The sequence below is a fragment of the Leuresthes tenuis genome, unplaced genomic scaffold, assembly GCF_036924035.1.
Source record: "Leuresthes tenuis unplaced genomic scaffold, fLeuTen1.0.hap1 SCAF_14, whole genome shotgun sequence".
In the NCBI taxonomy this organism is placed as follows: Eukaryota; Metazoa; Chordata; class Actinopteri; order Atheriniformes; family Atherinopsidae; genus Leuresthes; species Leuresthes tenuis.
The window spans coordinates 20,890,959-20,907,305 of NW_027325368.1; the positions used below are offsets into that span (position 1 = coordinate 20,890,959).

Below are 16,347 nucleotides of genomic sequence, written 5' to 3' on the forward strand. Positions count from 1 at the left end.
CTCATAATGGCGCCCCGTAAATCGCCACCTCTGTGAGCAGCAGGAGGGATCTACAAGCATTTCCACATTGGCTTGGATGACAGTCTAAAGTATTGAAGTAGTTTTAAGTTGTTTAAAGGAATAGTTTGGCGGGGTGCATTTATGAGTCAGAGTACTCTATGGTCAGAGAAGCAGGGTGCTCATGCCAAACATTGAAACTCCGTTTTTGCCCAATACATTTCTGGTTATGTTTGCACATGTTTCATGTTGCACAGAAAAGTCCACATAAACACCATTTCACCACACCGTACTATAAATCAAAACGTGCCATCATCTATTACCTTTTGAGCCGATAGAGATTCTGATACATTTTCATAAATCACATCAGTGTTGCTGGAGCTTGTGTCAGCCAATCGACACCTAGTCAGATTTCTCTGTGGGTTTGCAAATCTAGAACACTGCTGACGATGGAAAAATGTCTATACTGCGAGAAAATGGCTTTACTGAGAGGAGACCACAATGTGCAATCAATCTCCAGTTGCAAACAGACAAAACCAAGAAAACACAAGGGCAAGGTACCACCTGCGAATCCAAGGCATCGCAAATTTCATGAATGCCATTAAATCCAGAGTTGTTGCTCAAAAAAGACCCGTCAATAAAAGCTAATGGTTCCCTTTGCAACAGTTTCAGAATGAGCACAGAAGTCTGCAACATGAAAACTGCAACAAGAATACCGCAGAGAGAGATCTGTCCCACAAAACATTAGGGCCACGCTGAGCCAGAGTTTTACACAGGAGAAGTCAGAACTAAAAATTTCTCAGACTTTCACAGAGGAGCCATGAACATCATCAACTACTAAATTCCCCTTAATATCCCCAAATGAGCGGGTCAAAATTGAGTTGTTGCACCAATAAGTAGGTTGTAAATGGTGCCACAGAAGCATGAAATGGATATCGATCCCTATGTATGCATCTTCTGCAGCTTTTTTCTAGCTGAGGAGGGAGATACAAGTAAAAAAAAAAAACTGATGTGAAAGATTTGTTCAGTTTGAAATGCAAAAAAGTTGAAAAACACAGTCTTTTTAAAGAGTTTGAATTTAATGAAGGAAATACAGACGTTCCTTTGAACTGTCGACTGTAAACTGTGGGTTTTACCGTAGACAGTGAGTATTTCTTTTTTTCTGGAAAGCAGAGATAATCAACATCATATTCCAGACGGGCCTCTGTCTACTCTCAATGCCCATTTTTATCATTGCACATTTTCTGCAGATGATGAGCACAATGCTTCTTGACCCAGTTAGGCCACATTGTGAGGATGCTGCCCCACACTGGCAATGACATTTGAAATTACAATCCTCATTCTGAAAGCATCTGAACCACCACACGGCCCCATAAGTCAACGGTGAAAACAGTCGATTTTTCTTTTTTTCCGGATAGAGAAGGAAGCAGCGACCTCAGAAATCCAATTTAGTTTAAGTGGAACGCAAAATGAAGGTTGATTACTCAGTATAATCATATTTAGAGCAATTGAGCAACCATATGCTTTTTTTCTTTTTTTAAATGACTATAATGCTGACGAATGTTTATACAAATACAAAACCTATCAATGGGTCTGAGCAGCTTTCCCTGTTATTCCAAGACTATAAAGAGCCTCTTGTGGCACAAATTGTCAGAGCTGTGCAGATTCCTCAGTCAACCGTAAAACTTGCTATTGGCAAGACAAAGGCTTTGGTGTGGATGGGTTGGTGCAGGCACTTGGGCATGCGGGGCCCGGGTCCAGCGCACGACCCATGTCTGGGTGGCGGGGGCCTGGAGGGGCCGGTGGGCTGTCGCCCCTGGTTCTCGGGGGCCTCTGCTCTATGGTTATGGGGGCTCAGTCCGGGGGCTTCCTCTGCAGTCTTCTGGGTGGATGCGTGGTTGTCCCTGCGGTGGGCTTCCCGGGCTCTGTGCTCCGTGGGGGCTACTGGTGGCCTGGGTCTTGTGGCCCTCTCTGCCTGCTTCTGATTGCTGGGGGAGGCTGTGGATTGTGGCCTTATACACTTATATACTCTAACTAAGCATGATTATTATGCAGGACCTGTGCCATGTGTATCGCAGGTAAATACACACACACACACACATTCATTAGCCCAGTAGCATGTTCGCAAAGGCAAAGGCTTTAAACAGAACTCAACAGTCTTTAGTGGATAAAGATATCAGTATAGATGAGATACTGTACATTTGACCAACCTTCAACCGATGGCCACTAAGATTTTGCTTGTCCAGTCTCTCATTAACAGCATTATTGGCACTGTAACGCAATTCAGACATTTAGATAGATGTTCATTTTGACTTATTTACAATTAAGACATTATTTTAAAGTAATGAGAAAGAAAACACACCGTCTCTCAGGTTTACATGTTTGCACATATTAAAAAATAAATATTTTTTAAAAAATAATTTGTCCATTAACGGGTCTTAAAATTTAGTAAATATTTCCTCAGAGGAACTACAACACATAACATATTACACCATTTTAAATAGTGTTAAGGTTTCTTCTATGGCAGGACTCTAATCGGAGACTGACTCAACTGACTTATGAATAATCTTTATGGACAAGATTAAATGTGTCGATGCGACCGAGGGGCTGAGATGATCTGCAGAGAGGAAGAGAACATGCATTAGCTGTAGAAGCTGACAGTGCAGAGTAGCTTGGAAAAGGTAAGTGATGACTGATATGAAGAAAAACTGAGAAATGCTCCTTATCCAGGCTCTGGGTTGTTGACTCCAGTCTTAAAAAGAAAAGCACTCAGTAAAAACAAATCCATGGTTGACAGAGTCTCAGAGACTGACTCTTCCTTTATTAGCACAAAAGAACTTCACTGAACACAAGACCAACTACACCGCATGAGAGCATGTGAACTGGGACCTACTGGAGAACAGGCCCAGGCTTAAGTGCAGGAGGCAATCAGAGCGTCACAGGTGACTTGCATCAATCATCAGCCACTCCAGGAGCCACGCCTGTGGAAGCCAAGAACAGGAGAAAAACCAAGAGAACCCCCCCCCCCAGAAAACCAACAGATCCTGACAAATAGCAATCAAATGTAAGAATCAGTTTGTGAGAATGTAACTACAGTCCATTATTTACGCATATGTACAGCCACCTTTTGCAGCAGTAATCATTTCATGTGTTCAAGTTCACCCCAATCTCAGACTTAGTCGTATTCAGAAAAACTGCAAAAAACCCAAGAGCTGCATCTCAGAGTCTGCAGGCTTCAGTTGAATGTAAGATGTTAAAGTTCACAATTGGAAAAAGACTGAACAAGTGTGCCTTGTTTGGAAGGGTTGGAAGGGTTGCTGGAGAAAGCCTCTTCTCTCTGAAAAGAACATGGCAGCACAGCTTAGGTTTGCAAAGTTACATCAGAACTAACCACAAGACTTCTTGAACAATGTCCTTTGGACAGAGCAGACCAAAGTGGAGATATTTGGTCATAATGCACAGCAGCACGTTTGGAGAAAACCAAACTCAGCATATCAGCACAAACGCCTCATACCAACTGTCAAGCACGGTGGTGGAGGGCTGATGATTTGGGCTTGCTCTGCATCCATGGGATCAGGGCTAATTAAAGACAATGATAACTTAAACCAACAAGTAGTGGTGCAAGTAGTGGTTCAACAGACTTTTACACAAAGTCATTCCTCACGTTGTTCTAGTTTTTGTTCAATAAATAATGACATGCTCTAAAATATCATGTGTTACTGAACCCCTAGGATGTATATACCTAATTGAAAGACCTAGTGAAGACCACTTTACATTATTTTGATATACTACTAGAGAGCACTAGAAATGAGAGAAGGTGGACTTTCTTTTTTACATGACTGTATTTATCTAAAAAGTTCTGCATAGGCTAAAATATCTATCCTCTTAGGCTCTGTGTGTAGTATTTAAGATAGAGCAGTGTTGCAGCTCTTTGGCGTCCTCTGAGCTGCTGAAGAAGTCCTAAAGGCATCTCAGGAAAATCCCATACAATTCCTAAAACCGCTACTTTATGCTGAACATGCTGAGGTCAAATCGAGGTATTTGTCAGGGATCAATCTTAGGTCTTTGAAAATGACAAGAAAAATTAAAAAATAAACTGTGAGAAAGTAAAAATCAAGAGAAAACACTTAAGAGATTAGATACAAAGATGAAGGAGCAAAACCATGCACATCAGTTCATGGGCTTTGCCTTTGGAAGTGTACAAAAGAAGATGTTTTTTTTTTCTCCCTCAGACAGAAAAAGATTTTGTCTTAAGATGCTCCCACTTTCACAGCTATAGTGAAACAGCCTTGGACATTACTTTGCTTTTACATCATGAAAGGCTCTACATCGGGACTTTTGGTCTAAAACAAAAGTCAAAAGCTGTGATTCACGCTTCCTTCACCATCACGTTCACAAAAAAACCCAGCTTGAGATATAAATACTAACTATAAAGGAGTAGAGTGGGTGAGGGGTGTTCAGGGGGCACATTCATAACAATTATAAGAATCCTCTCAGAGAGCCCCTAACTGTGATTGGTTGTCCAAGAAACACACACGTGTTCTTAAATATGATGAGCAGGACTTTGAAATGACATGCCTATTTCTGTCTATTTTACCTGTAGAATATATTTTCCTGCTACATATCATTTACATCTGATTTATCGTGTGGTGAATGCTGTAGTTACTGTATTCGATACGAACAGGCACTGAGAGTGCTGTTGTTGTTTGTGCAATCATGCTGCCTGTGCAAGGTCGTGACAGAACTGAATCATCACGATATCATCATAATTTCATTTTGCCCCCTCAAACTTTCTTAATGTAGTGACTGCTCTTATTTGAAATTTAATTGAACGAAAAGGTATTTGATTTGATGTTGCTGTTATCTGCAAATTGCATTTTTTTTTAGATTTTGTTTCCTCGCTTGTGTCCTTTTAATTGCTTTATAAAGCACTGAGTTAGACTTTGTTTGAAAAAGCACCTCCTAAATAGAGTTTGACTGAAGGATTAATTGACACACATGATCCCTGAAAAACCAATCTGTGACATTATAATGCCTCACTGCCATTGGCTGTCTGGACCTCATCTTCTCTTGCTTAAGATGTTTAATGAATAACTTTTGTCCTTACTAGGGGAACCCTTTTAAATAATTTATTAAAATTCATATTAACATTGATTAAAAACAAAAAAGATTTAATCAGTACGAGCAACTCTTTACAGTAAGAATCTTTAGGAATTGAGCCCAGATTGCAGGAGCAGGAGAAGCCTCTACTTTATATTTCCAGCCTCAAAAATTTGGTGAATATCTTGGTTGAAAAGAGTTTTGCATCAGGGGACCACTTGATTTTGTTTGTTTTTGATGTACCGTTACTATAGAGACACATGAGTAATTTATTCCTATCAGTCAGTGCCGTGTGCAATAGAAATAAGTGCAGCAGTTTTGAGTCCTGACCAGGTTTTAATCACATTCAGGCTAAAGCGTTTACATACATATGTATATATTATTATCTGAAACCTGGTTTTCTTTGTACACATGATCTTTTAGGTGTCTATGTTTCTGAACATGTGTGTACTGCTGTGTATCTTTTCTTGTCTTTTCAGCTGCCGTGATCTTTAACAGCAGAGAATGTTCAAAAACATGTTGAATCAAGCATGTTTTCATGTAACCCTATCCTGGCTTTCACTCGAGCACAGCGTTTGCAAAACCAGGATAAGACCAAATGTGTGTAAATCCAAAAAATAAGAGGTTCAAATGGACAACATAGGATTCTGGTGCGCATGTAAATTCAGTCATTGACAAATTATGGCTTTACTGAGATCTTTTGAGTACTTCAGAGCGCTGAACTGTGTTCTTGTTAAGGCTTTTATCAGTTTGTGGACACCTGCAAAGCACAAGATTTTATGTGCCTTATAGTCACAAGATTATTTCTATCCTCACTTCAACGCATCCCAATTCCCCTGTACACCAGGGCTTTCATAAACAAGTCGTACAGCACGTCCAATGGTTGGCCTTCAAAGCCATAGCTGCAGAGAAAGAGTCGCATCCCTCAGCCTGGCCCTTCATGTTTCAAACTGATGTCTTATTATCTGCAGCAGCCGTGCACAAGGTGAGTTTAAATGCTTTGATTGCTCATACTGACAAACAACAAGACTCGAGTTAAGGATACAGAAATGCAATTTCTAAAAGATGTAGACATGAGCGAGAATAGGAATCTTTTTTGATTGACAATAAAAAGCATCAACAAATGTATGAATATCAAGATTTGAAGTCTTGTATTCCATTGTATAGAGCTCTGTGGGGGGATTGCAAAGAACCGTACGATTTTCTTCACTGTGCATGCTATTCACCTAGGAAAACAAAGGAACCTGTTTTGTGCATGAATAGACACACAGAAATCAACCAAAAATGAATAAAAAAGAAGAGATTTCATACAGCGTTGATCTCCATCTAGTGGCAGAACTGATTCAAGCTGAAACGCATAAAGATTAATGAAGTCCCTGTAACTCTGAGGAGACAAGACCGTGGTGAATCTGCACTACCAAGGAGAGCTACAGAGTGTAGAATCAACCGCAGTGAGGAATGATACACACACATATGCAGGCAGAATATAACAGCATCATTCAAAGAAGGTCCAGAAAGAGCAATAAGTGCAGGATCGTCAGACTGCACCAAGCAGAACATAAATTATGACATATTACCAATATTTAGTGGTCAAACTGGCAAAGAAAAACACGATTTTTGCAAAACACTTCTAATACTTCATGTGATTAAAAAATGACAAATCTTATTACAAGCTACCATGCATTTTATAATGAGGGACGGGCGTAATTATGATCCGTAAACATTAGCATATTCTTTTACATTGATCCATTAAATTGATTACATCACATTAAATTGATCCAAAATGCACAATACACATAGTAATTACAGCCTTATAAGAGGGTGCACACACAGCAGTGTTTTAATTAGAACGAAACTAAATTAAATTTAATTGAACATGAAAGTGTTCCAGATCCAATTCCAAGCCTGTTTAATCTTATTTGTCTTAGTTTGTCTTAGAAACCCATCAAACGTATTGTAGGGGGAGCCTGGCTGAGAATCCAGACAAAACAATGAAGTCTCACTCCAGATCCTCAACATTTCTTTCATTTTTCAACACACATTTTATTATATTTATTTTTTTATTTTTTCCCTTTTTTTCAACACACATTTTAACACTCGTCGCAATACCGTGTCCACTGACTTAAAACTCTTAACCCATTCGTGGTATCAGTGGGCTACACAAGTATTCTTTTTGCACTGCACTGACACAAAATGAATTCAATCACCGCTTCCTCCAAAACTCATGAATACCTCTCCCGATCAATGCACACCACCAGCAAAATTCTATGCAAATGCAACCAATATTACAGATAGCGGAATACTGTGTTCAAAACAGTTAACTTTCAGGTCAGAATTTATTGAAATCACATAAGTGTACAGCAGATCGAAATATGCTGCATTTTATGAAGGTTTGCACTTTGCACTAACATAGATATCTATAATTCCAACCAAGCCTGAAGTAAATGTATCCTTTTGTTCCTTTGTTACCATCTATACCTATAAAAATATTTTGCAGTATTACAGTTACAGCAAGTTTACACTCAGTAGTTGTTGGTACTTTAATGTAAGTGGCAGAATGCAGAGGACATCTTCAGCATTGGATCAGTATACCAGTAATTTAGGACTATAACAGATTTTTTATATGGATTTTTCCTCACATGAAGGTGAACCAAACACTTAATTAAATTTTTACAGTACCTAGTTGGCTCCACATCTGTGTTGGCAGTCTCATTAGCCTTTTCATTTTACAATTCCAGCCCACTCTTCTCTATTCAGCCTGAGAATAGTTGGAGCATAAAACGTAGAGCCGATTCTTTCGGAGTTAATTGGTGAACTTTCAGTTTTTTTCTGACCTATCTTGTTTCTTTTGTCCTCAAATTAAGTATAGCTTCTGCATTATTCTCTGCAAGTTCTCCGTCTCATGTTGTTCAAGCCTGAAATTTTGATTCTTAATTTCAATTATGATGTTATCAAATAATCTCGACAGACAAGTATAGCAGCATCTCACACCCCAGTCCTGTGGGATCTAAAAGGCTTTCCATCTTCCATTATTTCTTTCAAGCAGAAATTGAAGTTTGGAGCTGACAAATTACTACTGCCATGTCTATTTTTACCACAGCCCAATATCAAACTGTTCATTGCATATGACCATCAGTCATTCAATCGAAAGGGTTCATTAATTCTTGAGCATCATGACTACATTCTCAGCCGTACATTTAATTAAGATACAATCAGTAAGACATGAGCTCCACCAAAAAGGCCAAAAGAATAGCATCTACAATGTTTAACTGTCATCTTCACTAGGTTTTGCTCTTTCCTTTTTGAAGCCTTATCACATTTCTGCATTAAATGAGTGAATATGCTGAATGACCAAAAGATGACAGCTTTCATTGTGCAACCCACTTCTCATCCTCATGGCTGGCCCCCGGCTGCTGCCTCTCAGCCTACAGACTTTGCATTGTAATGGGATCTCAACAATAAGGGTGCAGGGTGACATACAGAAATGTAACCCGCTGGTACTTATTATTCATATTATGAAATGGAAAACGCCTTTTGGGTCAGAGGGGCCCTCTTTCATTGCGATACCATAAGTAACAATTGGCACAATTTGCTGGTGAGACACAGTGGTGAAGATGTATGAAGCTCTCTGGATCACTCTTCTGTATTACAGTTTGCAAAAAGTCTCTATAGGAGCCTGCAAAATTCTGGAAAGAGATGTTATGGACAGATAAAACCAAGATTAACCTGTTTCAGAGTGACGGCACGAAGAAAGTGTGGAAATGAAAAAGAACTGCCCATGGTCCAAAGCATAGCAGCTCATTTGCTAAACATGGTGGTGGGGTGCTATGGCTTGAACATGTATGGCTGCCACAGGTACTGGCACACTTATCTTCACTGATGATGTAACTGCTGATGGCAGCTGCACAATGAATTTTGAGGAGTTTTGAAACATCTTATCTGCTCAGGTTCCAGATAAATGCCCCCAAACTCATTTGACACTGCTACATCCTGCAACAAGATGATGATCCCTAACATACTGCTAAGGCAACATGAAAGTTTCTCAAAGCTAAAAAAATGGAAAATTATTGAATGACCACACCAGTCCAATTGAGCATACCTTATATATACTAAAGAAAAAACTTAGGGGCAAGCTCTCGGATCAAGCATGAGTTGCAGGTGGCTGCAGTAGAGGCTTGGCAGAGCATCTCCAGAGAAGATACTCAACTCCTGGTGATGTCACCTATCACTGACTTCAAGCAGTCAATGCATGTAAGGGATATGCAGCAAACTGCTAAATATGACTACTTTAATGTACCTACCATTACTGTGTTCCCTGACATGAACACAGTAATGTCAGTAATGAAAATAGCAAATGTCAGCCAAGTTTCCATTCACTAGCTAAGCAAATCTGAAGCAAAATCTTTCAAAAGAGATTTGCAAAAGATAAGTGTAAAACGGACACATTTTCAATGACGTCTGAAGTGAATAAAGCGGGCTGTGTTGTGGTGGCGCAGGGTGTCAGTACAGGTTATGTTCACAGTGGTTGTAAGAAAGTAGAAGTAGTGCTCTTGCCGGAAACTAACCTAAAGAAGTGAAAAAACAACCGTGGTGGACATCTACAAGGGAGAAAAGCAGAGCTCTTCTTCAGGAGTTACCTTAGATATTACATATCTGTGAAGATACTGTCCAGTCATGAGTTTATTCTTGCTGACTCAAACAGGAAACAGATAGCAAGTCAAGACTCTTTTTGTTCCTCTTACTTTTTCAGAAACAGTAATTACCGCACTGCTATTGTCTTTGTGTTCCCTACATCAGAAGCCCTATGATATAAATTGGTTCTATCTAATTTGTATTGGAGAGATAATGAGTTACAAACAGAATGTTTTTGTGGAGAACTTTATTGAGTCAAAAACTTGAATCAAGCAAGCAATACTGTGTAAATCGATGGCTTCAGTGAATACAAGACCACAATGTACACAAAGATAACTCATCAGACAGAACATACATAAGTAAGTAGCTCTTATCTCCCCATCCCTTCCTGGGGGAAAACAATCTTTCAAACTGGTTTATTTTGTATATACTTTTATGGGCTCTTCAGAATCTACCAGCTGTTTACGGAGAACACTGTTACCATAATGTGTTCTGGGGAAGATGATCTAAAAAGAACCCAATCAAGAGAGTGCATGCTCCGTGCAATCGATTAGCACAAAAACTACATTCAGTTAAAAAAAGGTTACAGGAAACACTACACAGACTGATCTTCGTACAGATGTACATCCTGGGAATTCTTGTTAAGGAAAACAACGGATGCATTTTGAAGGTCACTTGAATCTTTTGAATAGCCCTGTAAGGGACAAAAAGTCAAATGAGTACCATGGTGACTAAAGAACATGCTTGATGAAGGTGTTTTTATATCTGTCGCACATCACAGGAGCGACAGATGCTGCAGTGGGGACTTACGCTGAATTGAGCTTTCACATCCCCGATTTCTCTAAGCAGAGGATCCTTCTCTGGAAACGGATAGAGGTCATATTCAAGCCACGAGTAGTAATTATCAAAAGTTGTCTTCTGCATTTTACATGATTAGTAATGTGATAGTGCACATGTAAAACATCTTTCAAAATGACAAGTGTCCTTACTGTGCTGTTTCCACAACTTTTTTGCCAATAGGACCATGGCCACAAGGAACAGGAGTGACGAACACACCACCACAGACGCTAGCATGAGGCTGAAACACAGACAGAGAGCAGTCTGAGGGCAGTCCACATTCATTTAAACTGAACAGATGAAATACCTCAAACTTACCCGTGACTATTCCACGATTCCTTAGTGATGGGTTTTGGTGGAAGCAAGTGTGCAAGAGACTGACTTGATGTTGGTGGAGATGTCACAGATGCTGCAGCTGTAAGCGAGGCATTAAACATTGAGCTGAAAAATTACATCCTGTCACAAGCTCAAGCTTGTTCGTAGTACAATATTCAGAGTTCATATCATCAATATTATGGATAGGTGAGACGTAATAATCAATACCCTTTATAGTTGCAGACCCGAGAGTCCCCTGCTATATAAACTCAATGCATATTGATCTTTAAAGCTGCTTCTTGTAATTTCAGCAGCCACAAAATGACAGCTTCTAATGGCCTTGCAATTACAGAATGGTGCTTCCTTTGTAAACCTACAATGTCCAATTTCAACACATTTCAGTGACATTTAGAAGTTTTAAGTGGCAAGACTGATGTCGATGAAAAGTTGGTTTAGAACAACTAAAATGTACATTTCAAGGCTGCACAGTGTTTTCTATTAGACGATTAGGGAGTGTATGAATAACAATATTGGTCAGCTCGCTGAAATGATTCAGTCGCCCCATCAATCCATGCCATTTTCACAACTACTGGAGAAGGTAGTAACAAAATGTTGTTCAGATAAGTAGAGCTTCTATCACCCTTCGGTTGGTTAGTGATAACCTCTGACTTTTTATATGGTGTTATTGCCAGGTTAAACTTTAATTTTGTACAGTTTACATGGAATGTAAAATTTGAGACGTGTTCAAATGTGATATTAAAATAGTAAATATTAAACCTGTTAAAAGTCAAGTCCAGTATGTTAAACCTTAACACAGTAGCAAACAATGACTTGCTAAGTAAACATCATAGACTGTGCACATGATGGATAGAGACATCTGCTGTTGGACATGAAGTAGATGCCTGTAATTTCACCATTACTCCCTCTGATTAGTGTGCTGATGGTGATAAAAGTCATTTCATAATTCAGTGTATATAAGTCCAAATAGAAAGAGACTTTCAATTGGCTTTCAAGTTTCACTCTCCAGCTACACTGTTTTGTTCAAATATGGACTACACTTCATGCTTTAGACATACCAAGATGGCAACACCAAACGCTGATCTCAGGTATAAACAGCATCTCACACACCAGTGGGTGACATGATGGAGGGTGTTTCAATTAATTTACATGTACCTGTACAGTCTATGGTGAAGATACGAATGTGTATAAATTTTCTTACCTGAGCATGCAGCCTATTTTCATGTCCCTGCCTCGTATTTCCAGCTCCTAAGTTCAGTTTTCAATATATTGACAGTCATTTTTGCATGTGTGTGTCTGTGTGTAATCTTGTGTCTCAACATTCATGGGGTCCAAATACTAAAAGCCTTCCGTACACGCAGGGACTGATAGATTTGTGGGAACCTTTTTCTTTTTTTAATCAGATTAAATAATTAATCTATTTTGATGGTCAAAACCTGGTTTTACATTTTGGTTAGAATTACCTCAAGGTTAGAGTTAAGGTAAAGGTTTGGCATTCATTCTGAGCTTGGGAATGCACTTTTTCAGTGTATTATATCAAATGATGTCATGTAACTATTATCTTTTCTTCCTTTGGGATACACAATCTTTACGTTGTTAAACTGTATTCGGTGTTTATGATAAAGTGCTTTGTGATAGTTATTGTCCAATATTATCAGCAGAAAAATAAAAAAAATCGTTTTCCTTAGGGGTGTTATTAAAAACTTCCATGATAACTCTGACTAACAGCAAAAACACTGCAGTTTGGGGACTGATATATTATCTCACTGATAGACAAAATGTCATGTGTAAGTAAACATGGTCATTCAGGATAAGAGATATATTTCACTTTCTTATACAATGTCTTTCTGATAAAAGGGTAAAATAATGTGAATAGAAGGATATGGAAGTAAAAATATCTAAAATTACAACTGATTTGCATATTTTCTTTCAGTATGTTATAACAGTCTAAATACTGTTGCTGTCTATATCTACATTTTACTGTTATTATAATGCTTGATATTTTATAATGATTTTTCTTATAGTTACAGAACTTATTTGTTGTTGAATCATTGCATAGTTAAGCTGCTATAGGCGTAAACTGGGGGGTGGCTCTCTTTTTCCCTCATTTTTCCCTAATTTAATTTCTCAAATGACATTATGTACATTTGGCATTAGTGTAGTAATTAACTGTTTCCCTGTCTTAACAGGTATTCTTTGAATGGTGTTGTGGTGTTTGTTTTCCCCTCCTTTCTGTCCTCTCAAACCCCAGCTGGTCGAGGCGGATGGCCACCCTTCCTGAGTCTGGTTCTGCCAGAGGTTTCTTCCTGTTAAAAGGGAGTCGTTTCTCTCCACAGTCGCCTCATGCATGCTCAGGACGGGAGATTGGACTGAAGAGAAGTTTCAGTGCAAGCTGTTGGTTTCCTTAGCTAGGAAATTGTTTTTGTATTGGGTCTGTATGAATAAATTGGATTCATTTTGAATTTAATTCATTGGATTTCATTGGATTATGATTACAATGACTTGCACTCCAATTGGACTGTATTACTGAAGTTCCTTGAGATGACATTTGTTGTAATTTGGCGCTATATAAATAAAACTGAACTGAATTGTCAATGTACCGACAGTAGTTGGTCGCGGTGTGACCAGCACATGAACAGATATCTTCTGCTGCCCCGCAGAACACCAGTACCAGGCAGTATCTTTCATCTGCAGCTTCCTAAAGGTTACAGTGAAAGCCCCAGATCTGTCATCTCTGATGGCCACTGAGGCGTCCTCGTAGCTCCCCTCTGAACCTGTCGACAGGCATGATCTCCAGTCTCCACTCCGACACCACTTCTTCTCACTTTCTCTGTTGACAGGTAGACACAGGGGAGTCAGTGAATGCTGACCATCTGCCATTGTTTAACTTCAAATAAAAGATTTCCAACAAATACAAGTAACTCTGTTCTCTGAAGTTTACTGATGTGTGATCTAGGCTGTTTGAACAGCTGGTGTGACTGTAAAATATGAAACAAGCACAATAACTAAATTATGATCAAAAGGAAATTCAAATACCTGTATCTTTCACTGTAGAGGCATTCAACTGTGACACTGCTTCCCTCCTCTCCACTCAGTCTGCTGTTCACAGCTGACATGCCTGCAGAAGTCATCCCAAAAATCCAAAGTAAATCCCTTTTAACTGCATTTCAAAATGGGATTATCTGCTAAAAATACCTTTTGTTACTCACCATGAATGACTTTAATGTTTGTGAAGGTGGTATCATCAGCATTCCACAACCCACCTATCTCTATGCCACATACGTACCACCCCGACTCGCTCTCTTTCAGGTTGTTCATGGTCACTGTGAACACCATCTGGATCGGGTCGTCAAAGATGCTCACTTTCTCCTCAGCCGGATCGATCATGCGGTGGTCGTCGGTCCGAGCTAAGCTGGTGCAGAACTCCTTTGTCCTCCCCTGACACCAGTATTTCACATAGCTGGCGTACTGAGGGTCGTAGTGACAAGGGATTCTGAGGGATTGACCCTCGAGGACTGTAAACTCTTCCTCTGTGGTTACCTTACAGAAGAAGCCTGATAGAAAGAGGAGGTGATGAATATTGAGCACCAGTTTGAACTCTGAAGTCACCGCAGTCTGAATAGAAAAGCTACTTTCTGAGGACGTTTTTTTTTTTATCTGCTTTGAGGAATCAGGAAAGTGGCCTTGACCGCATTTATCATTTCAGTTTTCTTTGTTACACAACAGTTGCTTTTTTTAAACTTCCCTTTCAGCGCTTCCTATTCCAAAATTGGATTATCCTTCTATAACACACAGAATTTCAAAGACCTGACAGAATAAACATTAAACATACTATTGCCAGGGGGCAAACAGAATGAAAGCTTGGAAGGTTTAATGAAAAAATAAAACCAACAACACCACAAAATCTCTCTCTGGCTCCTGCAGAAAACAACAGCTTTAACAACCTTTCAAGTCTGTCTTCGCCGAATGATTAATACTGAAAAATAATGAAATAGTAAAGTGAAGTGAGGCATAAAGAGCATCTTACATTATAACGACAGAACTTGCCAAAAGCACTACAATAAAGTGAGGAGGCGGCAGCAAAGACATTAATCATCTGTTGTTCTTTTTTTCATAAATCATCTGCAGCTGCAAACACTTTTTGGAAAATCTCAGCAGTCCTACCTGGGATCCATGGTAACAGGCTGAGGGTGAGTACAAGCAGCTGGTACATATTTGAACTTCAGGTTTGAGGTTTATCAAGTTGGCTTCTCTGCCCAGCGCAAACACAGACCTTAAGTTCCGCAATTCCACTCGGTCACGTGACCCCAAGTTAGGTCCAGATGTTCCAGATGTTAACCATGTAAATGCCAGTTGGATTTCAACGGTGGGGTACTTTTAGCAAAAAAATCCAACGAGATGAGCAAGAGGAATAGGCAGAAAACTATAAATCTAATACGTATCACCCTGAACACTTTCCCACTTTATGATTCACATGAAGACAAATGTTTTTTTTAATCATACAATGTTCTGAAATGTTATATTTGAATGGGCAAATGAGGTATTACGTAGCCAAAAATGTGCAAGAAAAAAGAAAAACAAGTCAGAACAGTGGATAAAGCTAGGTTCAGTGTTCCCGTTGCATGTGTTGTTAACATGTTCAGGTTTTTTACTGAGAAGATTTTGGAAAGCTATATTCAACACTTCACAAGTGAGAATTCACTCTCTGTAAAAATAAATTACGAATATTGATAGGAAAGGGATTGCAAAGTTTGGTGTGTGTAAGTGCTGCTGGAGTGGAGTATGAGACGCTCCCCTTTTGGAATGAACCTCCCAAATTCTGGGATTTGTGAGAAAGGAAGACCTCAGAGAGGCAGTTCTCAAACTGGGTTGGACCCCCTGACGGAACATGCTGTAGAGGAACAGCAGGAATTACCAGGGGAACAATCAGGACTGACACCAGTTGAATGAAAATGATGTATGCCAGGAAAAATAAGTAAACAATAGCTTGGTCCGACATCAAGAAAAAAAAAGGAGAAAGCTGTTCCTCTTTTGTTGTTTTTGCTACAAAGCCTTTCACGGTCATCCATTTTCTGGGTATTCTTAAATGGAGTGTTTTTCACCAAAGTTTTCCATCCCAGCCACTTGCGTTCACATTCATATCTTAATGCTCTTAAATTCATCTCAGCTTTCAGAAAGACTGCGTCACATTTATGTTTGTTACATAAGCACCGCCATTTACTTTTTTATTTTTCTTGAACATCGCCTTTGTCCGTCGGAGCACGTCGATTAAAATGTCTGGTTCCAGTGGTTTCTCTGCCTTGGGTAGTATTAAGTAAGCCTGCTTCCGTGTGACTCATGCAAAATGGTACGACAATGCCTCCTAATGTCTGTTTTTGTTATTGTAATTGTAATATTCATTCATTCCTTTGTGGTTTGCAGGAATACCAGCTCTTTGCTTGACAGGTT

At 39.3% G+C, this 16,347-nt stretch overlaps 1 protein-coding gene across 1 annotated transcript; it reads right to left on the reverse strand.

Annotated features, from left to right (window-relative positions):
* Positions 1-9,959: 9,959 nt before the first annotated feature.
* On the reverse strand, positions 9,960-15,189 carry pigr (polymeric immunoglobulin receptor). Its single transcript, XM_072364292.1, has 8 exons — positions 15,064-15,189; positions 14,109-14,453; positions 13,936-14,017; positions 13,500-13,729; positions 10,885-10,981; positions 10,719-10,807; positions 10,540-10,589; positions 9,960-10,423 (listed from the first exon to the last, which is right to left on the reverse strand). The coding sequence occupies exons 1-8, from the start codon at positions 15,110-15,112 to the stop codon at positions 10,325-10,327; spliced, it is 1,041 nt and encodes a 346-aa protein (XP_072220393.1). The 5' UTR covers positions 15,113-15,189; the 3' UTR covers positions 9,960-10,324.
* Positions 15,190-16,347: the final 1,158 nt, after the last annotated feature.

Bases quoted from the DNA above. Each gene is read 5' to 3' on its own strand.
- pigr (XM_072364292.1), bottom strand. From the start codon at position 15,112: ATGTACCAGCTGCTTGTACTCACCCTCAGCCTGTTACCATGGATCCCA. The intron at 14,454-15,063 runs GTAGGACTGCTG...TCTTTCTATCAG, and splicing joins CCTGTTACCATGGATCCCAG to GCTTCTTCTGTAAGGTAACC. The intron at 10,982-13,499 runs GTACATTGACAA...CCTCGCTTACAG, and splicing joins ACCGCGACCAACTACTGTCG to CTGCAGCATCTGTGACATCT.